The sequence below is a fragment of the Natrix helvetica genome (assembly GCF_964273705.1).
Source record: "Natrix helvetica genome assembly, chromosome: 1".
NCBI lineage: Eukaryota > Metazoa > Chordata > Lepidosauria > Squamata > Natricidae > Natrix > Natrix helvetica.
This window is the reverse complement of record NC_138548.1, coordinates 247,618,510-247,645,622: the sequence shown is the minus strand read 5'-3', so window position 1 is coordinate 247,645,622 and position 27,113 is coordinate 247,618,510. Positions and strand designations below refer to the sequence as shown.

General features: G+C 41.2%; 1 protein-coding gene across 1 annotated transcript in view; it reads right to left on the bottom strand.

Moving 5' to 3' along the window:
- MYO15B (myosin XVB) overlaps positions 1–27,113 on the bottom strand; it is a gene marked incomplete at its 3' end in the record, with an annotated part of 106,731 nt that overhangs the window by 63,250 nt on the left and 16,368 nt on the right. The window contains exons 11-20 of the mRNA XM_081963086.1: positions 25,668–25,763; positions 25,027–25,158; positions 24,023–24,148; positions 22,919–22,996; positions 15,770–15,918; positions 14,862–14,907; positions 12,826–12,950; positions 11,522–11,639; positions 10,651–10,826; positions 10,002–10,095 (exon numbers count right to left, since the gene is read on the bottom strand). Of these exons, the coding sequence (XP_081819212.1) occupies positions 10,002–10,095; positions 10,651–10,826; positions 11,522–11,639; positions 12,826–12,950; positions 14,862–14,907; positions 15,770–15,918; positions 22,919–22,996; positions 24,023–24,148; positions 25,027–25,158; positions 25,668–25,763 (1,140 nt within the window). The remainder of the gene's footprint in view (positions 1–10,001; positions 10,096–10,650; positions 10,827–11,521; positions 11,640–12,825; positions 12,951–14,861; positions 14,908–15,769; positions 15,919–22,918; positions 22,997–24,022; positions 24,149–25,026; positions 25,159–25,667; positions 25,764–27,113) is intronic.

Sequence of the window (27,113 nt, the reverse complement as noted above, 5' to 3'; positions counted from 1 at the left end):
TAATCCTATTGGTCGAAGGGTCTGACAGCTCCCTACAAAAGGGCTGCTGTCAGTCTCAACCTTCACTGGATTGTTCTCACTTGTTGTACTTAATAAAGAGTTGCCCGTCACTCTGTAAAGGACTCCACCATCAAACAAATTTTGAACTTGGTGTGGAGGGGGTGGCCCAAGGGGCCTTTTGGGGCTGATTTCAAAATGTATTTCACCAAACGCGATGAGTTATCGGTTGTAAATGGCTGTTTACTGTGGGGGCACTGGGTTGTTGTTCCACCCAAACTGCGCATTGCAGTATTAGAGGCTTTACACATAGGGCATCCTGGAATTGTCAGGATGAAGTCTTTGGCTAGGAGTTACGTGTGGTGGCCTAACATGGACAGGGAGATAGAGGAATGGGTGGCTACCTGCACACAGTGCCAGGAGTCCAGACCAGCTCCCCCGGAGGTGCCCGCTAAGGAGTGGGAGTGACCTCAAGCACCGTGGTCTAGGGTGCACATTGACTTTGCTGGCCCATTTCATGGCCAGACATTCCTCGTAATTGTGGATACCTACTCGAAATGGTTAGAGGTAGTCCTGATGACCTCCACTATGGCAGAAGCAGTCATCAAGGTGCTACAGAGACTTTTCTCCACGCACGGCCTGCCCGACGTCTTGGTCTCTGACAACGGGCCCCAATTTACGGCCATGCAATTTGAAACCTTCCTAGCAGCTCAGGGAATCAGGCATGCCCTGGTCGTGCCATTCCATCCAGCCTCCAATGGTCAGGTGGAGAGAATGGTGAGATCTGCAAAAGAGGTCCTCTCTAGGATGGGCCCGGAAGATTGGCAAACACGGGTTGACCACTATTTGCTAATTCAGCACATCACACCCAGTGCCACTAAAGGGAGCAGCCCCTTCGAGCTTCTCATGGGTCACTGGCTAAGGTCCCACTTAGACCGGCTACACCCCAATTATTCTGCCTCATCGAACCCAGACCCCACATGCAAGATTCGGACATTTAGGGGATTCGGTATATGCCCACAACTATGCCGGGGGAACTCTGTGGATTCCTGCCACAGTGATAGGCATCACTGGCCCTCGCTCTTACTTCTTAGAGCTCGAGGACAGTAGGAATTGGAGAAGGCATATTGACCAACTCCGTGGCCGCCTCTCCAACTCCACTCTTAGACAACCAGAGGTAACTCCTGCACAAGTTAGCCAAAGCCCTACCCAAACAGAGCAAACACTCACTCCTTCCACGGCCAGCTCAAGCCCGAGGGTACCGGGAAACTTATCTGGTTATGTTGCAGGCCCGCAGCAAGCTCCGAGCAAACCAGCTCCAGAAGCTCCAGCCGCAGCCTGTGAAAGGTTCCAGGAGCTTCCACCAAGCGGAGCTGCGGAGCAAACAGGTCTGTCTGACCTGTCCAAGGAAACCCCTCCTACTGAACTGCGCAGGTCTGGCAGAGCTACCCAAATGCCCGCCTACCTGCATGACTACATAAAAAGTAGGATTATTCTACCCAAGAGGGGAGGGATGTTAGATACTTGTTCTAACTACAGTGGTTCCCACCAAGGTCCTCTGTTCCAGTGGGAATAGAGGTTTAATCCTATTGGTTGAAGGGTCTGATCCTATAAAAGGGCTGCTGTCAGACTCAACCTTCGCTGGATTGTTCTCACTTGTTGTACTTAATAAAGAGCTGTTGTTACCGTTAAACCTCTGTGTGCCTATCCATTACCCAATCTAACATATCCCTTTTTCATTAATGAAAGAGAAGCTCTCAAAAGCACAGGGAAATGAATGGCAAACAATTGCTAAATCCATGCTGCCCCTATATAGCTCTTTACAGGAAAGTACAGATTTAGTTATCTGTCATAACTCTGGACAGCCCACTTCTCAGGTCCTTTCTTGTTTAGTAGTGTGGCCAGCCAGAGTGGAGCCCAAGATCAGATCAAGCCAGGTCTATGTTAATCCTGTGCTTAATCCCTTAATTGCAATGTTAGATTCTGGTTCTATGAACGCTTCCTATTCTTCATTTTTGTTCCTGGGATTGGGAGATCTTCTAGCCAGAGGGGCTCATGGAGCTTTCAGTTAAAGCTTCTGTGCAGCTATGCTACTGTTTTCTAAAATGGGAAGGAAAAGTGGAATAAACAATGGGAAAACACAGAAAGGATGCAAATAGAAGATAATGCCTTATAGATCAAAAGCACCTGAAAGCAGGACAAGGAACAATGAATGGGAAACAAATCAGTGAGAGAACCAACCTAGAACTAAGGATAAATTTCCTGACAGTGAGAATAATTACTTGGTGGAATGACTTGCCTCCAGAAGGTGTGGGTGCTCGAAAACTTTTTTAGAGAAGAGATTCTCTAAATCAAGAAGGAAACCGCTATATATTGAACAGGGGTTTGGACTGGATATAAGATCTCCAAGTTCCCTTCCAGCTCTATTATTCTGTTACTTTCTCCCTGCTCTTGTAAGGAGAGAAGATGTCTGTCTAAATAAAGCCTATTTTGGGCAAGTCCGTTTAACGCAGTCTTCATTTTCCTGTTAGATACCAAAGACATTGCAAATCTGTTTACAAATCAGATCGGGTTCAATGACTAATACGCAACTTAGCAGAGCGCATGTGACTTTGTACTGTTGGCACCATAAAGCTGTAAAATACATTCCATTTCCTTATGGCTATTACACTGCTAAAAGAGCCATTTTTGGTGTGATACTAGAATGAAAATCAGGAAATGGTGAGTCCAACCCTGCCTTATAGACACCAAGCCAGCTGGATGACCTCGGGGCAGTTTCTCCCTCTCAGCTCTAGGAAGACGCCAGTGGCAAATTGTTTGCAAGGAAGCTGCAGGGACTGGCGCAGTCAATCGCCAGAAGCCCAAAATTGACCCAAAGGCAAGCACACCCACATACACTGCTAATAATTGCTCCAAAGGAGAATATTTTATTGCATCAGTTGTGCATCAACACAACACTTGCTGGAATGACACAAGCAGCTGTTTTGAGCAGCCCATCATAATGGCAATCCCTTAACTAGAAGCAGTCTGAGATTTTAATATTGGGAAATGGCTAGGCCAAATCTGCACTTGATTGGTTGGGCTTCTCCAGTTGAGAAGTGGGTACGTGCCTTTGCTGCTTCTTAGACTCCATGAAATATTTTCATGAAAAAAAATCAATAATGTGGCATTCAATCTGTAGAGACATTACATTTTGTTCCCCCTTTTGGCAGGGGGCAGAAATGGGAACCAGAAGACAAAAGAATTTCAAGCACTGTACAATTTCACAGTAATTGTATTTTTGAGCCCACTCCATTACATTTGTAAATTACTCCCACAGGAATTAATGAGGAATAGGATATTTTTCTGTACATTGTTACCACTCCGTTAGGCCCCCCTACCTGTTTGGGTTTAAAGAATAACTTGTAGTTTAGTTCTGTAATGTAAACTATTTTTGATTTGAAATGCTTTGATTATTATTTATTACAGAAGATTTATTTGATACTCTAAACATAGACTGTGGATGGCTCACAATCAGAAAAAAATGGAAATCACAACTTTTCCTACTAGGCACAATCTCAGAAAAAAAAATCAACAAAGAATATCATAATGTATATGTTTACACCAGCAAGAATTAACTTTGCTCAACACTGGAAGAAAGACACAATCTCAATAATATCTAATTGGGAACTTAAACTTGGCGAATGCACAGCAATCGTAAAAATAACAGTACACTTACACAACAGAAGTGTAACTAAATTCAAGCAAGAAAGAATCCTATATAAAAGACTCTGGCTTTTAAAGGGGCCTGAATGTCCACAAATATTGCAAATTAGTAAATGTATAAAAAGGGAAGAATCAGAAATCAATAGTTCCTGTCGTTACTATTATCATGGTTTCACAGGCAGCTAGATGTTTAGATGTTTTGTGGAATATATAATTTGGCATCCACCTACCAAGTCCTTCCAAAGGACTTGGGATAGGCAGCTGTTTGATGGTATTAGAGGTATCATTGCAGTATCGTTCCAAGTACAGCTGCCTATTACAATTGACTGATGGTGAATTTGTCAATACCAATGGTGTTCAAGTGATGCTCCACATGTTTTGGGATTTGCTGTTTTGCTGCCTCCTGACACAACAATGGTTCACTCTGCAGACTTTTTTGTCTTTCTTATCAACAGTTGTTAAGTCTGGGGTGGTGTATGGCAGATGTTTGTCCATTTAACAGAATAACAGAGTTGGAAGGGACCTTGGAGGTCTTCTAGTCCAATCCCATGCCTAGGCAGGGGACCTACACCACTTCAGACAAATGGTTATCAAATATCTTCTTAAAAACTTCCCGTTTTCTTAAAAACTTCCAGATTCAATCTTTTTCCTGAAAGTTAAAGAAATTAACTTTTTGACAGGAAGCACTGGGGATGACTTATTCCATAGTAGCTGGGCTAGCTATCGAAAAGATCTGCTTCTGGATCTGAACTTCTAAATGGAAAGACACCTTCTTGAAGCTGAACTCACACAACAGGTAGACTCTATTCAGAGCACAAGGTTCCCTACAGTGGTGGGGTCCGGATCCCGTTGCAACCGGTTCAGTGCAATGGAACCCGGAGTCTCCCACATGCATGTGCACAGCACACGCATGTGTCCTTACCTCTCTGATGCCTCCACGATGCTCCAGTTGCTCATGCGCATAAGCGCCGAAGAGCTCAAATACAGGTAAGGAGCTCGAGCGGGTGAATGGGCCCCCCCAGAGCACCATACCGGCACGGTACACCCCTACCGGGGCGTACCGCCTGCAACCCACCACTGGTTCCCTAGATGAAATGTTCCCCAGAACATTCAAGTGTAATCTGAAATAACTTGCCAAACTCTTAGAACAAGAGTTCTGCTGAAATACTTTATCAGCAAGTATGTTATTGCATTCTCCAATAATTGCAGTTTTTGAATAGTCTCCAAGGGCATGTCCAAGGATAGTGAACTTCAGTAAGTCAAGTACAAGGTGACCAGACCAGGAACTATTGTCAAAGCAAATCAGCTCCCAAATCAGCTACATTTGTTTATGCTGTGTTACATTAATCAATGCACAAATCATGCAAAGATGTCTTCGCCAATATAAAATCAATCCACTCAGATGATCTGCAATGAAAGGGAACAACCATGGATTGAAGCCCTGGCTCTTTCTATGTGCGTTGATATCATATACATATACAAAGGAGCAGGGCTTCAGTATGTGGTTGTACCCTCCAGTTCAACAACCCCCTTGCAGAAGCATTAAATTATTAAATTACTCATGCAAAATAACCTGAAGAGCAATGGATATACTATATGTCCATGATGGCGAACCTATGGCATGTGTGCCAGAGATAGAACACAGAACCCTCTCTGATGACACGCAAGCTGTCGCCCCAGTTCAGCTCCACTGCAGATTTGCGCACGCCTCCCACCAGCCAGCTGGTGTTTGGGGCTCTGCTGTGCATGCAGGGAGGATCACGGGGGTGGGGGGGCATGTGCAGGAAGCACACAGACATACATGGGTGCAGGACGCATGCGCGGGGGCCACACACGCATTACATTTTGGGGGTCGGGTGCGCGCACTTTGGGCACTCAGTCCGGAAAAGGTTAGCCATCACTGCAAATGCCATACTATAGCAACATAAACATCTATTTGATTCTGTCTTTTGTAGTTTAAGCAATAACCTACAGAATGTAAGATCAAAATCTGATTATTATAATTATGATAGTTTTAACTTATAGAAAATCTCTTAAAATTCAGTTTTTAGTACTTTGGTTACTCTCCAAAGTTACTTAACAGAGTAGAAGAAAGTGGATAAAGTTTTTTGGATGTGGGCCCTAAGCTCAGCCTAACAGTTTGGAAAGCAGAAAAGACTATTTAGAGCTGCAAGTCTAGATCTCCCTGAGAGCATCTGCCTACTCTACCTTATCGTATAGAATGAGGATATTCCAGTCCCTTCCCTTAAATGTTGCCATCTAGTGGGTCTTAGGAAATGCCCCTTTTCCATGACAGCCTTGCCCTGTAGGATATTCTACTTCCAAAGATCTGGCAGACACCTCCCCCACCACCACACACACACTCCTTGCCTTCGAGACGGCCTTGAGTTGCTGCTCTTTCCCTAAGCATTGTCTGTTTTGGGACGTTTAATGGTATATAATTGTTGTGAGCCACCTTGAATTGTGTTTTTAACGGATGGCCATTCAAGTCAAATAAATAAATGTTTGCATACGAAGTGCCATCATACTTGAAAATTCGAAATACACATACACACACAGAGAGAAAATATTCCCACTTCCACACATGATCCAGCAATACACAATAATAAATGTATGCATGTACAGTTTTGGGTGTTGTCAGACGACACCCAGTAGGTTTATCAATTATCAATTTAACCTACCATTTCCAGGCAAATTCTGCTGTCTTCAGTACCTTTGACCAGTGACTTGTTGCTCTGTTTTCGGCCCTCAGACCTCTGGAACAAGGGTAGTTTTTTTAAAAAAAAAATACAGTATGCATAATCAAGCTAGACTCTTTCAAAAAAAAAATCTTAGCACTGTGAAAAAGAGAACTACATTCTTTGTTTCTTGTAAATTATATAGATTTATATTGCAGCATATACGTTGACTCCAATGTCCGTCTTACATGAAGAAGCAATTGAAAAAATAAATAAAATGACCTTATGGAAATCCCATAGAGACTCTCCATACACCTTATGAAAAGCTATGTTTTCTCTCTTGCCTCAACTCTGGCTTGTCTTACAAATTGTTTTTATTTTCACAATTAGCAATGTATGCACTCTACTTTAGTACCGTTGTGACAATGATACATGCATACATCCACCACCCTTATCCACAGAATGTTAATTACCATACAAATAAATGTTCATAGCAACATCTTTATTCGTTAAAAGTGTGCAGCCAGTTTAAAAAAGATTTGGATTTCTTCTTCAAAGAAAGAGGACAGAGGAAAAGTGTAACAGGAAGATGGGATACCATTAGCTATAGAATATTAAGCTCCCGGAAGTTTTAAATGGTCAAAATAAAAACAAATCTATATATCTATATACATTCATACACACAGAGAGAATACTTTGCTCACTCCCATTAAATCCCAAGCTCCGTTTATTAACTAGTAAGTTAATTAACCTAATATTATAAATGATGTGTGTAATTGTAACTGCCAGTTTGACTCCAAAAAGGTATTCATTTCATCTTTCTCTGAAATATTTACTGAAATATTAACTGAAAATATTTTAACAAGTTCTGGAAAAGACGCATCATGTGTCTTTTTCCTCCAAATAGATTTGGATAGATTGAACTACAATAATCAGCTCCTCCCTGGCTTTGTCTTTTCTGTCTATAAACCAATGTTCCCCAAAGGTACTTACCAGTTTGCTGTTAAGTGATATATTGGGTGTTTTTCCTCTTCTTCTCCAAAGCCTGTTTTTTCAGGGGCAGTTGACAGATACAACTAGCTGCCAGGTTAAGATTAAAAGAGTGCTAAAGTTCTTCCAACAGGGAGAGTCTGCGATTCTAATAGTGAACTTTGAACTATTGTTGTAATTCTCCCATAAAATCTCCATGTCATACAATAAACAAGGAAGGGCAGGGATGATGCTGAAGCAAAGGAATATAACCTTGCTTTATTTCTAACACAGAATCATAAAAGAGGGAAGAATACGTGCAGAACAGACACCTAAACTAGGAACGTAATTTAGAAATCCGTAACAAGCTGAATCTGCACTGGACATTTTCCTGGTACTTTCTTGGGTAGTTATTGGGTTTTATTTAATTATATCCATGTATTGACTGATCAGCAGAAGGACAGACTCATCCTTCTCTCTGCCTTTCCCTGTTTATTTTGGAGAGTTTCGGAGAACCTGAACAGGTTCGGAGAACCTGAACAGGTTTTGCAAGGGATTAATAAAAGAGAGAAATCTTCAAGAAAAATCCAATCAGACGATGCTGTACGTAATTGAATAGCTTTGGGTTTTATACAATAATACCTGAGGATATCAGTCAGTTTTTTGCCAGGTCTTTTTTTTTTAAATAAATTTGTACACTACCTGACTCCCGGCAACTTTTATTGGAAGAAGTCTTCTCAAGGAAAAGGGGGAATAATGATTGGTTTCTTATGCTAACACTGCACTTTTGCCCCAGATGGATCAGTTGTACATCTTTGATTTAAACTGAAGTTCTTTATACTTGATTAAAAGCTCAAAGTAATAGAATCACAGATCAGAGGTTTCCTTTAGCGTACAGCTTCCCAAGAAGCCTATCCAGTAAAGTGTTCCAATGTAAGGTTTATAATCATCAAATGACATCCACACTCCAAAAATTATTCAAGTATGATTGTTTATGTATAATTAGATGATGAAGAAGAAATACAGTATATATTACAGATCCTAAAATGCATTAGATTTTAATAGCCATAAGCTATAATAGCCATAATAGGCTAACTCCAGGATGGCAAACCTATGGCCAGCTGAGTTCAGCCTTTTTTAAAGCCATTTTTTGCTCTCCCCAGGCTCCAGAGGCTTTATAGGAGCCTGGGGAAGGTGAAAAGAGCCTCCCCCGTCCCCTCCCCCCGAGGCCCTCAGGAGCTTTCCTGAAGCCTCCGGAGCGTAAAAAAACGGCCCTATGGGCAAACCGGATGTTCGGGAATGGATTTCCAGTTTGCTCGTAGGGTCATTTTTAGTCCTCCGGAGGCTTCTGGGAAGCCTCCTGAAGGTCCCTGAAGCCTCCAGAGGGCCTAAACCAGCCCTATGAGCAAACCAGTTTAAGCCCTCCGGAGACTTCTGGGAAGCCTCCTGAAGGTCCCCGAAGCCTCCAGAGGGCCTCTGGGGGGCGGGGGAGGCTTTTTTCGCCCTCCCCAGGCTCCTATAAAGCCTCTGGAGCCTGGGGAGGGTGAAAAAAGCATACCAAAAATGGGGGGGGTCGCACCTCGCATGCGCGCATGCACACCAGGGGGGTTGCACATTGCATTATGGGTGCGGCATGCCCGTGCACGACCTCCTCCTGTGCTCCCCCCTTATGGCACGCGAGCCAAAAAAGTTTCGCCATCGCTGGCCTAACTAAATAGTCATGGTCAATGTTATATTGCTGATAGGCCCATCTGGAACCTATCAACTATATACAACTTGGGATCTTTTCACCACAGAATGCTAATCATAGAGATACAGATAGTGACATAGTCTGGCAACCTTTGGGAGGATGGGAAAGAGTGATTATTTTATCTACCATATTCTCCATAACTCTCTCTCTCTCACACACACACACACACACACACACAGACAGAGCATAATGTTTGTCCTGCTCACAGCAAAGCTTTGTTTATTGTTTCCTTTTATTAAAAGAGCTTTTTTGTGTGAGAGAAAATAAATGTAGCCTATAAAATTGAGGCCGCACCCTTTTGAGACACTTCCCTGTCTTTTTGACATGACCAGGGTCAAACCCAGCTCCTGTCTTTGCCTAATCCTATCCGATCCAACTGACCCTCCCTGCCCCCAGACCAGGGCTGCTGCAATCTAAAGCAAAGAATAAAGCAAAGAATAAAAGCCTCACAGCAGCCCATAGCACAAGGGCAACCATAACAAAGGAATTGCAACATAGTGAAACCTCAACATCCACAATCAATCCCAGACACTCCTCTGATTACTTTAAGATTAATTTCCTTAACAATGGGCTTCCCCAGCTCTGGTGCACTCCTGAAAAGGTTTAACAATAGAAATAACCTCATATAGGAGCAGGTCCTGCTTCATTTCTCCTCAAAAAACTGCTAACAAATCAGATTCCTAGGATTTCCTACCTGCACCCTTCTAATTTCTATAAAAAAATATCTTTGCTTTCCTATTGTTCAGGGTTCCTCTTTCAGGTAAAGTTGGGCTTTAACAATTGTTCAATAAATGGTTGGTTATTTCTCCTCAGGGTTGTTCTCTTTCTTCTGGTAATAATGTGGCACACCAGGAAGAGGGTTATATTAAACTTTCCTCACTCATTGTCAATAGGTTTCTTACCTTGCATTCCCTCATTTTGTGAACCAGGTTTCCAGAAACAAGTATGGCCACCCCAAAGTGTAGCAGAGTTTTCTTCAGTCTTTGGTATCGTTTTCTGAAGTTTACCAAAAAAAAAAAGAGTAAAGTTAGAAAACAAGATATAAGTGTGAGACTTTGAAAACCTTGGATTGTGCAGAGATGGACAAATTAACCCTAAAATTAAAGGACAAAGAAGAATCGGAATACTACGAAATTTGGAATAAGTGGTATGAATGGTTGGATAATAAGAAAAACAATTAAGCCGAAAACAATATACATAAATAAACATAGAACTGTATATAAAAGTAGGTAAATATGTAAAATATCATAAAAATGTATAGATAAGATGACATAATGATTGTAATATATGGTAAAGAGAGGAGAACATACATAGATACGATGATGAAACATTGTACAAACTGTTGATATAAAGATTGTAATATGTGATAAAAAGACAAAAACAATAAAAATTATTACAAAAAAAGAAAAAGAAAACCTCTGTTGGGTAACGCAGCTATAACCCATAGGTGTCAGTAAATCTACCGGTTGACATCAAAAGTAATGGAGTTTCCTTCAATATTAGGAGCATTATACAGTGTGAGCTCTGTCTGCTTGGTCATTGTTTCTTGACCTTGCCAGATGACCTCGGAAGTGAGCCTGGATCACTGTGATTTTCTGCCTGAAGACCTGGAACTGCCGACGGTTGATGAGCCCTCGTAGATAGCGCTGGAGGGTGACAATGGCCCATGTCAACTTTTGATTTCGCTGCTTCTCTAGCATCTGCCATGTCTTTTCTTTCAAGAACACCTGAAAAAAATAGTCAAAAGCACTGACAATAAAAAAGTGGGAGGTTACCTAACACATAGGTAACTTCACACCCTCACTGTCTTATTTGTCTAAAATAAGGGATAAGTGGGTGGGAAAGAAGTTGTTGTATAATTAATTTTAACAATCTTTATTCATGATGTGCGATGACTTAAGAAATCAATATATTTAGCTATATTCATGTCCAAGGCACCTACATTTTGTCATTTTGATTAATGATTTACCTTGGTCATCAAGGACAGTAAAATAAAATAGAATACAATAAAACAATACAAATATATATTTCTAGCAATTACACCAGTAAATGGAGTAGCCAGCAGTCACAGAAAAATCTTTGTCAAAAAATATTTTTTTACCAGTAGCTTAACTGTTAAAACAAGTGAAACAATATGGTGACTAGTCTCACAATTATGTATTTCCATATGCAATATGGAAAAAGATATTCTTAAGAATGGGAGAAAAATGAATGCCACTATGCCAAGAAACAGAAGGAGAACCCAAATGTGACAAGAGGAAATCCTTTTCAATTAAAGCAGCATAGTAAAATATGATCGTGAGGCTCACTCTAAATTTTGGCAGTATGTAAGGGAGTATCTATTAAGGACGAGCCAGCGAAACCAATATCCATATTTGAGCTTTCTAAAGCCAAACAGTAAGCAGGCACTTAGACAATCTACCTTGGTGACTCCAATCTGATAAAGCTCCGAGATATCTCCCACCACATGGGAAAGCACAGCAGCACAGCTGTCTCTCTTCTGCAGGCAGCTGGGACCTTGGCCAGCCAGGGCTCCATACCTGAGACACACGGGGGAGGATAATGCTCACTTCCCAAATAACTCCAGTCTCACGAGATACAGTCAGAGAAAGTACACACAAGCCCAAGCACTTCAGAGGCAAATATCTCTTATCTGACCACTGCTTGGCTGTAGCTGTTCCTCCTCCTGCCTCTCAAGGATATTCCCACAAACCATTGCAGATGTTTACTTTATATGTCTGAGAGAAACCTACGATATCTTAGCGAGGGGTGAGGGGGGAGAGGCTCCAATTAAGATAATTAAAGGCAGAGGAAAGTATATCATTTGCAGGAGTAACCGCTTAGGTTATTTTCTTGTCTAGAAATGGCCATTCTGCCCTTTTTTCTCTGCCCTGCAGGTGCTGCTGCTAAATGTCAGGTCAATTAATAATAAGGTTTCTCTCTCACATTGGCTGAGAGAGAAATTCCCCTCTCTCTGCCTTGCAGATTCACTAGCAGGCTGTAGATTCTACTCGCAGATTGCCCATTCCCTTCTCTGAATTGACAATGGTAATCTTGGACTTGATTTTCATGGCTGGGACCCAAGTAGCAGAAGCAAACCCTTTTCAGTGCTAGGCAAAGACTTTTTATTCCCCCAGGTCATTTAGATTCAGATTAACAGAGTCGGAAGGGACCTTGTAGTCATCTAGTCCAACCCCCCCTCCCTGCCCAAGCAGGAGACCCTGCCTACATCATTTCTGACAGATAGCAGTCCAGTCTCTTCTCAAAAGCTTCCAGGGATGAAGCTCCCACAACTTCTGGAGGCAACTTCTGTTCCACTGATTGATTGTTCTCACTCATTCTCAATGGGAGGATTTAAACCAGGAGAAAGTTACCACATCATCACGTCTAGGGCTGGCAATCTCCCCCCACCCAACTGGAGGAGGTGGGACAGTGGGATTGGGGGAGAGGAATGCCTGTGTGAGTCAAATAAATAATATAAAATTTCTCATCCCCTTAAAAGTGAGGTTAATACAAAGGCACCTGGGTAGGTTAAATTAGTTCCTTTCCCAATAGGCCAGTTATCATTAAAACATTTTGTATACTTGATTCCAATAAGTTAGGCAATATTTTTTAAGTTGAATTTTAAAAGATGCTACTTCAAGAAAGATTAAAATGGAAGTAAACACAAATGCTTTACACAAATTATGATGTGCTGATACAGTAAAAAAGAAGAAATACCTTTACCTAGTTAGGAAGTGGTGGAATGAGAGGCGGATAGGATAGCCTCCTTTTCTGAGGCAAATGGCTTCTAAAATCCCCAAATGTCTCAATTGACAAGCCACATATTCTGTATCAAAGATGTCTGGAGCCTAGGATCAATGCACAAAAGACAAATGGAATAAAGACAGGAAAGACAGCCGGAAAAAAAATCAGTACATTAATAGCTACCCACTGTGCATCTCAAAATTGCAGCTTTTCGGTTTTTATAAAAGAATATTTGTATTTGTAGCTCAGTGTTAAAATGAGGGGTCCTTGGTGCTCTCTGAGCTTGGTTGTTTTCTTGCACACATTTCACTACCCAAACTAGGTAACATCATCAGTGCACTAATGGGCCCCACATTTGGTAAAAGAAAAAAACACAGCCAACTAAATAAACTAATTAAGTTTGGCACAGAATCAAGCGTTCTATTCCAAAAGGCCATGATAGACGTGGAAAAAAGAGGATTGTTTTAAAATGAAAGAAATATTTCACAATGTCCTGGAACTAGGCTAAGACACATGCCTTGCTCTTCCGTGGCACATGTTCAAAGGCATCAGGGAGTAAGTCAGAGGTAGTATTCAGCCAGTTCTGACAGGTTCTGGAGAACCGGTAGCGGAAATTTTGAGTAGTTCGGAGCACCAGCAAATAGGCTGGCCCTGCCTCCGCTGCTTCCCAGCCTCCCAGCTGATCTTCTTTTGTTGCCCTGAACAGGAGAATGGAGCTGGAAAGCAGATTAGTGGGGTGGGGAGGGAATGGGGATTTTGCAGTAACCAATGGTGGGTTGCTACAAGTTTGGCCCAGTTCCGCCGAACCAGTAGTGGTTTGGTGGCTTGGGTCGCTAGAACCGGCAGCGACCCAGGCCTCCCACGCCCCCGAACCGGTTCTCCGGGTGACACCATAGGCGGCACCATCTTGTTTGTGCTTCTGTGCATAACAATTTTTATTGCACTGCACGTGCATCAGGCGTGCGTGCACGCAGCACACCCGCAAGCGAACTGGCAGTAGTGACTGCTGGAACCCACCCCTGGCAGTAACCTTCCCCCAGGAGTAGGGAGGGAATGGGGATTTTGCAGTATCCTTCCCCTGCCATGCACACAAAAACCACACCCACAGCACCAGTAGTAAAAAAATTTGAATCCCACCACTGGACTAAATCATTTGATCTCCTGTTCATCTGGTTTACCTCTGTGCATCATCAAGGGTGGTCAGGAAGTAGATATTATTTCTGCCCTCACAATAGTGGCAGGACTGAGACACTGCTGTGTCCTGCCATTTCTCGTGTGTGTGTGTGTGTGTGTGTAGCATCCGGGAAAGGGTGATTTTTAAAAATGCTTTGGGTGGATTGGATAATCATTCCTTTTGTAAGGATTTCTTCTCTCTTATAGCTATGTAAGAGGATCCACTTTAGCCTAAAAAGGGTTGTTTACACTAAAACTGACACATTTTGGGGTTAAGCTTAACTGAGCTGCAGTGTTCACAACACACACTAACTTTTCCAGGTAAGTATAAACTTTAATTTATGTTAATGTTAACTTAAAGTTTCCTTATGTTCTCTGAAGGTAATGTCTCATTGTGTGAAGGTTGAATTTCATTAGTTTCTTACTTGTCTCTTGCGAATGCCATTAAGAAAACACACTTAACTCTTTTTGCTGGATGAATGAGATGTGGATACAGTATTTGAGATTGAAAGGCTTGTATAAACTTCTGAGTGAGCAAAAATGCAATTTATTTAGAGTACTGCTACAAATATTAGCCGGCATTCTCAATTGTTTTAGGTTGCTGTTTGCTAAAAAAAAAAAAAAACTATGTTTCTAGTTTTAAGAAAGAACTGAAATACTCAGATGCAAAACTCTCTTGGCTTTTATTTACTGGTTCTTTATAAATGAAATACTGCTGCCATCTCTTCCTATACTTCCAACTTTTGTTTTTTTGTGTTTTGTCACAAAAATTCAATTTCTCCCCTTAGAAGTGCCTGACAATCAACTCAGTTCCAGCTTTGCAAATAGAATCACTTTCTTACCTTTTTGGAATTGGGGTTGATGCACTGAACGAAGAAAACATGGCTCCTGTAAGGTATATTGGGGGTGGGGGTAGTGAAACATTATTTTCTAATCGGACAGAGTTTAGGAGAGCTATTATGAAAACGGAGGGGGGAAATACAGTTTCATTCCTATGAATGAATGTTGAAGAATGTATCTGACACTTTCAAAGTATTAAGATGATATTGATTATTGTAACTACTAACAGACTTTTTAAAAATAAAATCATTAATTAATGGAATGAGATGAATGAGTCTAGACAATCTTAAGTCACTACTGCTCATACCAGATATAGGAAATTGATTTCTACTTAGCTACACTTATTAGGGAAAGTGATAGGAATTAAGCCACCTTTCCTTTGTTTATTTTAAAGTTAAGTCTCCTCCAAGTCAAGTTTTATTCCTGCTTACACCATGGACAGATCTATATGGGAGCTGGGACAGCATTCATCTTTTAATTTCCTCTTCCTTTTTAATGATATATTTTAAACTTCCTTAATGTAGCCTGTATCCCTGGGATTTTCCTAAAGACCTCCTATCTGAGCACTAATCAGGTTAAATCCACTTTACCACTTTTTCTATTTTAATCATGTAATCCACGAATATTCCCAAGATTATTTGAAGAATTTCTGGGATAATACATAAGAAAGTTTCTAGGTATATCTCCTGCCAATAAGTCGCATGACATAGCACACATTATGCTTTTAACATTATATGCTGAAAATAACAAATTGTGAGCTGATCTTCAAAAGTACCATGAAATATATTTGTGGCTAGATTCTCTTTCGACTATTGGATACCCTTTTAATTTATTCTCATACTTGCACTCCAAATATAGATATGGTAATAGAGGCATAGGAAATGGCAGCTACATAACTTTATTTCCTTACCTGTCTAATTTAGCAATGACATCTTGTAAAGATTGCTGAAATCTAGATACCAATGTAGATGCTCGATGCTTTAACCTTTGGACTCTACTTTTTGACTCTCTCTGGTTAACCTGCTGTCCCCTGACATTCTGGAAAAGGCTGGACACCAGCTTCACAAGGAAAGAATCAAAGAGAACACAGGGAAAGAATTAAAGCCACTCATCATCAAAATAATGTCAAAATATGAACGAACAGTTAACAAAAAAAATGTGTGTTTCCATTCACTCAAGATCTAAATTTATTAATATTTTTGGTTTGTGGTTTTGAACTTCAATAGACAAACAAACTGGCATTTAGAAGAGAATGGATGGAAGTATAAAGCATTCTATCATGGAGTATTCTATCCAGAGTATTCTGGTATCCTCCCCACAATGAGCCATATCAATAAGAGAACAGACTGTACCATGATCCAAATGTTCCATGAAAGGATATTCCCATAGAAGAGAATGTCTGCCCCTATCACTGATGAAGTTACTTAGTTTGTTAACAAAATGTCTTTAAGCAAATAAGCAAACTCAATACAATACAATAGTAGAGTTGGAAGGGACCTTGGAGGTCTTCTAGTCCAACCCCCTGCCTAGGCAGGAAACCCTATACCGTTTCAGACAAATAGCTATCCAACATCTTCTTAAAGACTTCCAGTGTTGGGGCATTCACAACTTCTGGAGGCAAGCTGTTCCACTGATTAATTGTTCTCACTGTCAGGAAATTTCTCCTCAGTTCTAAGTTGCTTCTCTCCTTGATTAGTTTCCACCCATTGCTTCTTGTTCTACCCTCAGGTGCTTTGGAGAATAGTTTGACTCCCTCTTCTTTGTGGCAACCTCTGAGATATTGGAATAATGCTATCATGTCTCCCCTAGTCCTTCTTTCTCTTAAGCTAAACATACCCAGTTCCTGCAACCGTTCTTCATATGTTTTAGTCTCCAGTCCCCTAATCATCTTTGTTGCTCTTCTCTGCACTCTTTCTAGAGTCTCCACATCTTTTTTACATCGTGGCGACCAGAACTGAATGCAGTATTCCAAGTGTGGCCTTACCAAGGCATTATAAAGTGGTATTAACACTTCACGTGATCTTGATTCTATCCCTCTGTTGATGCAGCCTAGAACTGTGTTGGCTTTTTTGGCAGCTGCTGCACACTGCTGGCTCATATTTAAATGGTTGTCCACTAGGACTCCAAGATCCCTTTCACAGTTACTACTACTGAGTAAGGTATCACCTATACTGTACCTGTGCATTCCGTTTTTGTTGCCTAAATGTAGAACCTTACTCTTTTCACCATTGAATTTCATTTTATTAGATAGTGCCCAATGTTCAAGTTTGTCAAGATCCTTCTGTATCTTAAGCCTATCTTCTGGAGTGTTGGCTATTCCTGCCAGCTTGGTATCATCTGCAAATTTGATGAGTTCCCCATTTATTCCCTCATCCAAATCATTGATGAAGATGTTGAAGAGTACTGGGCCTAAAACAGAGCCTTGGGGTACTCCACTGCATACTTCCCTCCATGTAGATGCAGTTCCATTGAGAACTACACGTTGAGTGCGGTTGGTCAGCCAGTTACCAATCCATCTGGTGGTGATGCTGTCTAACCCACATTCTTCTACTTTATCTAGTAGTAGGTTATGGTCTACCTTATCAAAAGCCTTACTGAAGTCCAAGTAAACTATATCAACGGCATTCCTCTGGTCCACTAATTTTGTCACATTATCAAAGAATGCAATAAGATTAGTCTGGCATGATCTGTTTTTGACAAATCCATGTTGGCTTTTGGCTATTACTTTGTTTGCTTCTAGGTGTTCGCAAATTCGTTGTTTGATTATTTTTTCCAGAATCTTTCCTGGTATTGAGGTTAGGCTGATAGGTCTGTAGTTTCCTGGATCTAATTTTTTCCCTTTTTTGAAGATGGGAACCACATCAGCTCTTTTCCAGTCCTCTGGTAGTTCCCCGGTGTTCCAGGATCTCTGAAAGATATAATTCAGTGGTTCTGAGATCTCGTCTGCTAGTTCCTTCAGAACTCTGGGGTGTAATCCATCCGGTCCTGGTGATTTGAACTCATCTAGGGTAGACAGGTGCTCACTTACCATTTTCTTCCCTATTTCAATTTGTGTTCCTAATTTTGTGGTGCTGCTTTTGATAGGTTGGACTGTTTTATCCCTTTGTGTAAAGACAGATGCAAAACATGAGTTAAATAGTTCTGCTTTCTCCCTGTTGCTTGTCACCTTCTTGCCACTTTCTCCTAGCAATGGACCAATTGTTTCCTTAACTTTTTTCTTGTTTTTAACATGTTGGAAGAAGCTTTTTTTGTTAATTTTTACTTTTGTGGCAAGCCTTTCTTCATTGTGAGCCTTAGCTTTCCTCACTTCATCTTTACAGGCTCGGGCTATTTGCTGATATTCTGCCTTAGTTATGTCCCCCTCCTTCCACTTTTTATACTTACTTTTTTTGTCTTTCAGTTTGTCAGATAGTTGTTTATGCAGCCATGCTGGTTTCTTTTGGGAGCTGTTGTTTTTCTTCTTCATTGGTATTGTGTTAGACTGGGCTTTTCTAATCTCATTTTTCAAAATTTCCCAAGCTTCTTGAGTTGTTTTCCCCTCGAGGATTCTCATCCATGGAATTTTTCCCAAGCTCTCTCTAAGTTTATTGAAATTAGCTTTCTTAAAGTCCAAGACTCTAGTTTGACTTTGTTCTACTACTTGTGTTTGGATAATGTTGAATTCCAATATTGCATGGTCACTTGCCCCCAGGGTTCCTATGACTTCAACACCTTCTATCATTTCCTCTCTGTTAGTGAGAATTAAGTCCAGTATGGCTGATCCCCTTGTTTCCTTCTCTACTTTTTGGAAAACAAAGTTGTCTGCTAGGTTTGTTAGGAACCTGTTGGATCTTCCACTTGGTGCAGAGTTTGTTTCCCAGTTGATGTCAGGGTAGTTAAAATCTCCCATTACTATTGTGGTGTGCTTCCTACATACCTTAGTTAGCTGACTAGCAAAAAGTTCATCTTCTTCCTCTGCTTGGTTGGGTGGCCTGTAGTATAGACCTATGGCAATGTCATTTCCCCCACAACCTTTAATATTGACCCAAATGCATTCAAGATAGTTCTCATTATTGTTGTGCTCTATTTCTGTAGAGACATAGTTATTTCTTATATATAGTGCAACTCCACCTCCTCTTTTATTTGGTCTATTTCTTTTAAATAATTTAAATCCTTCTAGCTGTATGTTCCATTTGTCAGTTTCATCCCACCAAGTTTCTGTAATGGCAATAATATCATATCTGCCCTCTTTTACTTGAATTTCTAATTCTCCCTGTTTATTCCTCATGCTCTGTGCATTGGTATATAGACATTTGAGTCCATTTTGATTGACCTTGTGTTTACTGTCTACATAACCTGTATTATGCCTGACTGCCCCTATTTTCTTGCCACTTGTGTGATTCATGCACATGGTATGACAATCATTATTACATGCTTGGTTTTGCTTGACAGCAGGAGTGATAATCTTACCCACACACACATCTATGTTACATGCATTTATAACCCTATGAATTTTAGTTTGCTGGGGACAGAGATGTTCTGTATCTATTAATTCTCTGTCCCCGCTCTTCAGTTTAAATGTTTATCAAGAAAATCTGTGAATTTAATGCCAAGTAACTCAGTTCCTTTCTTGGATGGGTGCAACCCATCTCTTTTGTACAGTTTTTCATTGGACCAGCTACAGGCTTCATGACTAATAAAACCAAAGCCTTCCCTTTTACACCACTCCTTTAGCCAAACATTAAACTCTGCTACACGCTGGCCCTTCCCTTTTTGTTCCTTATATACAGGTAAAACCTCTGAAAAGATAAGCCTACAACCTATACTATTAAGTTCATACCCCAAGTTCTGGAAATCATTCTGCACAGAAAGTACATCTTTCTGGGATAGATCATTAGTGCCAAGATGTATAATAGCATCAACGTCACAGTCCTTACTTGCATTCTTGACTATCTTAAGAATACGCCTCTTGTCTCTGCTGGCAGTAGCACCTGGCAGACACCTGACCTCTTTTAAAACCTCCGTATCCTCTCCTAAATTAACATCTCTTACGATTGAATCACCAACCAGAAGGTGACTTCTCTTTTTACATACCTTGATCTTCTTCTGCGACTGATGTGTGATACCTGGTTCCCCTTTTCGCCTTTCCGAAGAAAGTTCTTCGTTTTGGACCACGATCCCCTGCTTATTTGAGTCATCATTATCACAACTGCCTTGACCTATCTCTTTAGTGTCCCCATTAAGGTCAGCAAGGGCACTATATCTGTTTTGCTGGGTCACAGCAAAAGCTTTGGGTTTATGGTTCACAGCTCTCAACCTGCCAGATCCCACAGTTGTCCAGACAGCTCTTCTCCTGCAAGATCTTTGTGGTAGAGGGGGCTGATAGTGTGGCTTCACCATAGAGTGGAATGGCTGACGTAGACACCTAGTTTCTGCTTGGAGAGCACAGATTACAGATTCTAGATAGGTAATCTGCCTATGTAGACTCGTAATTTGTTTACAAAGGGGACAGTATCCAAATTTGAAAAGAGTACTGCGAAAGACAGGTGCAAAACAGCTATTACATTGAACTAAGCCAGTCATTTTGAAATAAATAAAATCACAATCTCAAACACACTAATCCAGAATGTATTATTGCTATTTTGGTTTATAGATATATGATTCGCGCGCCGTTAGGCGCGCGGGCCCCCACCTCAGTGTCTTTGTCTTGTGACTCACCCCCTCCTTCTCTCCAGCAGCTCCAATCCTAGCTTCAGGAAGATTCAAATGATATGGGGTTTAAGGGCCCCCACCTCAGTGTCTTTGTCTTGTGACTCACCCCCTCCTTCTCTCCAGCAGCTCCAATCCTAGCTTCAGGAAGATTCAAATGATATGGGGTTTAAGGGCCCCCACCTCAGTGTCTTTGTCTTGTGACTCACCCCCTCCTTCTAGAGCAACTCAGAGAGCAACAAGGACTCCATATGAAAAGACATTCAGCATGGCCCTCCACTGTGTCTTGTCCACAATTCCACAGCATTCCGTGCATGAATGTTTGGTTGTATAATATTGTCTGTACAATAGCACTTGGCAATAGCACTTAGATTTATATACCACTTCATAGTGCTTTTACAGCCCTCTCAAGGCGGTTTACAGAGTCAGCCTATTGCCAACGATCTGGGGCCTCATCTTACCAACCTTTGAAGGATAGAAGGCTGCATCAACCTTGAGCCTGGTGAGATTTGAACTGCCAAATTGCAGTCAGCCGGCAGTCTGCAGATATAGCCTGCAGTCAATGTTCCCTCTAATTTTTTTTCAGTGTGTGCTGAAAACTACAGTGTTTGAGTGGCACATTTTCATGCCTGAGCACCTGAATTTTTTTCACAGATGTCACCCAAGACAACAACGAAATCAGTGTTATTTGAAACTCAAAGTTATGTTTATTCAAGATATCTGCTTAATTAAAAGTGTTATATAATATCAGTATCACTTATAATACTGCAAGTCTGCAATATTAAAATACTTGTATAGTGTTTACGGTAATGTACACTGTTATTCACTGAAAGTCTGTCTCATCTTACAGTTTCTCACGTTTTTATTGGCGCTATATCAAAGAAACGTCTACAGAAATTAAATATTGATTTTCCATAAAATCAATCTGAGAGAAGCAAGCTGGCAGAGGAAAGGTTTTATTATTTTCTTTTATTTTAGATCTGCCCTCTCACGGATTCACAGGCTGTAAAACTTGCAATGCTTTGTCATCTGTTATCTCAGTCTAATGATTTCCCCCCCATCAGCTGGAAGTGGAAGTGAGGCAACAAGCTAGGGGAAAACTCTTTCCTTGTACACTAAGAAACAAGAGACTACCAATTGTGGGTGTCATGCCTATGGCAGCATAGGGATGAACAATGGAGACAGCAAATATTATACTGGTATAATTTTATGCTGGATCATGGATGGGTGGAATCAGGCAGCATTTCAAGGAAACTTAGAAGAAAGAGCATTACAGTACCATGGAAAAGACATCAATCCAACTAAGAGCCTTTCACTTGTGCAATCACACACTGCAGTGTGTCCTTTTTCTGCGATCTCTGATCTGCAGCCAGAGAGAGGAGTAGGCATTGTAACTTTGAATGGTCATCAAATGAACTAACTGTTGTAGTCCAGGACTATTTGTGCTTTCCTGGAAATTTAAGGGCCTGATACACATCAGAACAACCTCTTGGTAATAAAGGCCAACATTATAACCCCAATATTTCACAGGAGAGTGGAAATGGGGGCTGGGGAGTTTGCTTTGGCATCTTGGGGTGCTGCTCTGCAAAGCACAACACAATGCCACGAAACACATGGATTCACCTCCAGAGACTTCCTGATGAGGTTAAGGGCGGAACTGGAGGAGGGAACAAGACCCAAAGGCCTGAAGTGCTTCTGTGCAGGGCTTACCCGTTCTTACCTTATAGCCAGGCCCGTCTCTCTCCATTCTAGGGGGTAGATCGGTATGGCTTTGGGTGACCTAGAGGGGGCGCTCTCAACTCAACGTCCTCGGCTTCAAAGTTGCTTGGGGATTTAGAAGCCAATTACAGTGGTGTAAATGCCAAACCGGCCAAATGGCTCTGCCTCAGTGTTTCTCAACTTTGGTGACTTGAAGATGGTGGACTTCAACTCCCAGAATTCCCCAGCTATCATGTTGGCTGGCCATGTCCGATTCCCTCAGTCAGCTTATCGCAGTGAAAGTTAGCAAACCTCTAGCCCTGCCTCCTTCCCCCCCCCCTCTAATTTTTGGAACCACTTTCTCCGAATGTAGGCTGGTGGGCGGACTGTGCTTCCAGCCCTGCGCTGCTTCTCATCTTCGGGGTCTCCCAGTTTCTATGGGCGGCTGGACCTTCTCCCAATTCATTTTCCAACGCTTTCCTCTTGGCAGGAGTTTGGCCCCAGCATCTGAGTAACCGTGTCTGTAGGCCACGCAGCTTAGAGGGAACATTGCCTGCACTATACTCTAACCACTGCGCCACTGTGGCTTATAAATACATTAAAAAGTCTATCTCATGAGTAGAAAATAATACAAGTACCAAAAGTAAACAGTAACCTAATCCATTCACTATACCTTGAGACTGCTGTGTGAAAAAAGTTCCAGGACCTCTGGGCGCAACTGATCGTGATTTTTATTCAGGAACTTGTGAACCTGAAAAGCCAGAATTTGTATTGTCACAATTGGTTCTTGTTTATGGTTCTTAATTTATTTAATGTGAGGCTGGTAACTTCAATGGATTTACCCAGGCAGTACAATCTATTGAATACAAGAGAGGTTATGTACTAGGGTAGGTGTGTTCTGGATTGCACTGTGGCTATCTTGTGGTACAGGTTTCTCTTATCTATTTCCAGACTTTCCCCAAGATGGTTCTTACCTCACCTGTTTTACACAAAAGAATAAGCCAGAATGACTAAGGCATACTGTTACTCATCAGTCTCCCTGGGGTTCCTCTTACAAATGAGGTATTTTATAGGGAGGGAGAATGTACCAACCACCAAAGTGTAGACTAAATTCAGACCCTGATTGTTTTCTCCTACCAAACCAAAATTAAACATTCAACCTGATTTCAAATTCTAACTAAGGAAAGAAAGACAAGAGTATGGATTCAAACATATTCACTCAACTTTCCAACTTTAATAAGTTCTTGACAGTTATAATGCTGTCTTTAACAAATAAGATTGAACACTCTATAAATACTTGCTCATGATAAAAAACAACAACATAAATTCCCAGCAATTCTGGCTTACTATTTTGCCTGTATTGTTTTGAAAATTAAAATACTGCTTCTATTTTTAGTTTGCCTTTTTTTTTAAAAAAAAAACTTTCGTTTTTGGAGAGAACCATTTAAAACCATGGTCATAATATGTAATGAGAACATTCAGAAAGGACTTTAAAAAGAAATATCACACTTCTGAGCTAACATTAGAATTATATGTTGCAGTTGGACAACCAAGCCAGCATGACAAAGATGCCACAAGCAGATTCTTTTTCTTAAGTTATTTATTGAAAACTAACAGCTAGGAATGCTGCAACTAAAATGTCTTGCCTTAGACGATCTACCTCACTTTGTTGATGAAATCAACTTTATTTTCATCCCAATTAAAATTCTGTCATCCCCCAGCTTACATTCAGACACACGAAATCAAGAATGCTTGAATTTGAAGCTTCTCAATGTACCTGGTAAGTAATTGGTCCTGCGTAATGTTGTACAGTGAAGATGGGCAAAGGCAGATTTGGTTTGACATACCCACGGTTGTTGGCATGGTGGTAATGGCACTTCTGTAGGAAGGTGTGATCTGTAGCCTGAAGAAGAGGCATAAAACATTAGAGTCAGCAGTGACATCCATGCTATCCATTGGAAGGATTTTGGAAGCTTTACAGAGACACACCCACAAATGCAACTCAGTGTTGTAATATTTCTCTCTCTGTGTGTGTGTATGTGTATGAGAGTCATTATTTCTTACTCCTCTGTTTATATTATAATATCTGTTACTATATCTTTGCAAAATAAAGATATCTTGTTCTACAGTAGAATCCAACTTAGGTAGCCCTCCTACCTATTTATTTAACTAATAGAAAATAAGCAAGGGCCAGGTATGCTATAAAGGAGGTGGCAGTCTCTAGCTGATAGTACTTTTCTTAGTTGACTTCAAAATAATCCAGATGCTTAGGGAAATGTAGTTCTGTTTAATTTTATTTAACATCAGGTTTCTATCAGAAAACAATTTGCCATTGGGATTTGCGTGTTAACTTTATTAAATCTGGGAATATGAAAAGTTTACTATGAGATTGACTATTAATTATTATAGACAGATGCCATTTATCCATGAGATGTAACTATGGGAGAAAACAATGAAGGTTCCCAGATGTTATTTGTGCATAGTGGCTTCATTATGCCCATATTTTGTTGATCAAATATGGCTATGACATGTTCTCATAGTAACAAAATCAGGCATAATTTCATTTTAAAAACTGCAAAATGGGCATTGTAATGCCTTCGTTGGGATTAAGGCAAATGAACGAGTGTCAAAGATTCCAGAGTTTCCCAGAACTTGTCACCTGGCTGCCTGGATCTCAAATCAGAGACGGGGTACACAGCAAAACAGAAAGCTCATTTTGCTCACAGAAGTCTTCCGCATTTCAAAGGCAAGGAGGAATACGAACCCTAATAAAGTTCTGACCTGTGACAGGAGTGTTTGCTCATCCAGGATATGCAAGATCCCATGGGGCTTTGCAGCTACGAGATCCAGGCATAAATCAGAAGGCCTCTTGGACACAGGACTCCAGAGGAGATTTTCTTGGGTATACTCCTCCTAGTAGTCAGTATATATGCAAAATATCAAAATTCTAAATAAAGTCTTAGTGTTCTGATGTTCCCCAGTGCAAGCCCAAAACATAAGTGTTGCAAAATTTAAAAAATGTAAAACAAGACCCAGATAGGTGATTTTGCTGACAATTGCCCATGGTGGGTAGCATGAAAGAATGCAAATGAGAGCCATATCTATTTTATACATTTATATGCTAGATTTGCATCTTGCCTACTCTCCAGGACCTCCAGGTAACATACACTGGATTCTCTCCAGCTTCTTCCTCCCAGGAGTCCTGAAGAACAGATTAGGCTGACAACCTCATCCAATGAACTTTCATGGCTCAGGATAGGGCATAAATCTCCCCACTCTTAATTGAAGACCTTAACCTTATACCACACTTCTCTTTGCACAGGGTGGGATCAACTACACCAAACTGCCTCTGTAGAAGCTGACATGTTCCATTGTGTTTTTATACAATTGTGCATCCACATATTCCTAATTGTGTCTCTTACCTCCTCTTGGGTGACAACTATCTGATGGAAGAAGTGCTGAAGACGTTCACTGGCAAAATTAATGCATAGCTGTTCCAGGCTGTTCACCCCAAGATTCTGCAGAGAAAGCAAGAAATAACAAAAGAAAGAGAGAGAGAGAGAGAGAGAGAGAGAGAGAGAGAGAGAGAGAGAGAGAGAGAGAGAGAGAGAGAGAGGTGGGGGGGGAGAGAAAGGGAGGGAGAAAGGGAGAGAAGGAAGGAAGGAAAGAAGGAATCCAAACTTCTTTCATTTCTAATTCACAAGCTTGCATACAAAGTACTATGCACTTAGTAATCAGTGTACTAGGGTCACTCCCCAAATGATGTGTAGGGATAGGACAAAAGCTGAAGTTGACTTCATGTCATTTACCTTTATTTGAAATTAAATACATGTAATATTACTCTAAAGGGACACGGTGGCTCAGTGGCTAAGACGCTGAGCTTGTCGATCAGAAAGGTCGGCAGTTCGGCGGTTCGAATCCCTAGTGCCGCGTAACGGAGTGACTCGTCCCAGCTTCTCCCAACCTAGCAGTTTGAGAGCATGTAAAAATATAAGTAGATAAAGAAGGACCATCTTTGGTGGGAAGGTAACAATGTTCCATGTGCCTTTGACATTCAATCATGCTGGCCACATGACCACGGAGACGTCTTTGGACAGCACTGGCTTTGAAACAGAGAAGACCACTGCCCCCTAGAGTCAGGAACAACTAGCACATATGTGCGAGTGAAATCTTTACCTTTACCTTAATATTACTCTCCAGTCATCTATTATGTTTAAGGAGTTTTCCCTTGTCAACATTAAAACTTATGAATTGATAAAATAATACACTCCCAACTTTTTGGAGAGGGTCCATGTATAAGACCATGTAGTCTTGAATTAAGCATCTTTGCAATTGGGCCCTGCTGGCTTTAGCATATACTGCAAGCTGGACAGACTTCAAATGCTGAGAATTGAAATTTGTGATTGTTCCTTCACAACCACACAATTTTATACCCAGACTTTCCTCCTCCACAGCGAAGCTAGGGGTCATCTCCTTATTGAGATATTGGAGTCATGAAAGGGATGGAGAGAATTGTTCCTTTGCATTTCAACTTTCTTTCTTGGAGATAAGGAGGAGCCACAACACCTCGGGGAATTTTCCCCCACTTAAAATCATGAACTAAGGAATGGTAGCAAGTCCATACATGCCCTGATATGCAAAGTAGCTAGTAGTCAACTCACTACTGCATTCGAATTCCATCACTGCCAAGAGCCCGAGTGCAATTGCAGGGTTAAGATGCTTCCACCTGATCCTCTTCATTATGTACAGTATGTCTGGCCTTGTTTTTAAAAACCTCCACTGAGCAAGGTGCCTCAGGCAGGTCTTCATCAACATTTCCATCCATCCAAGCAGAGGGCAGACCCCCCCCACCCCATCAAAAGCGTATG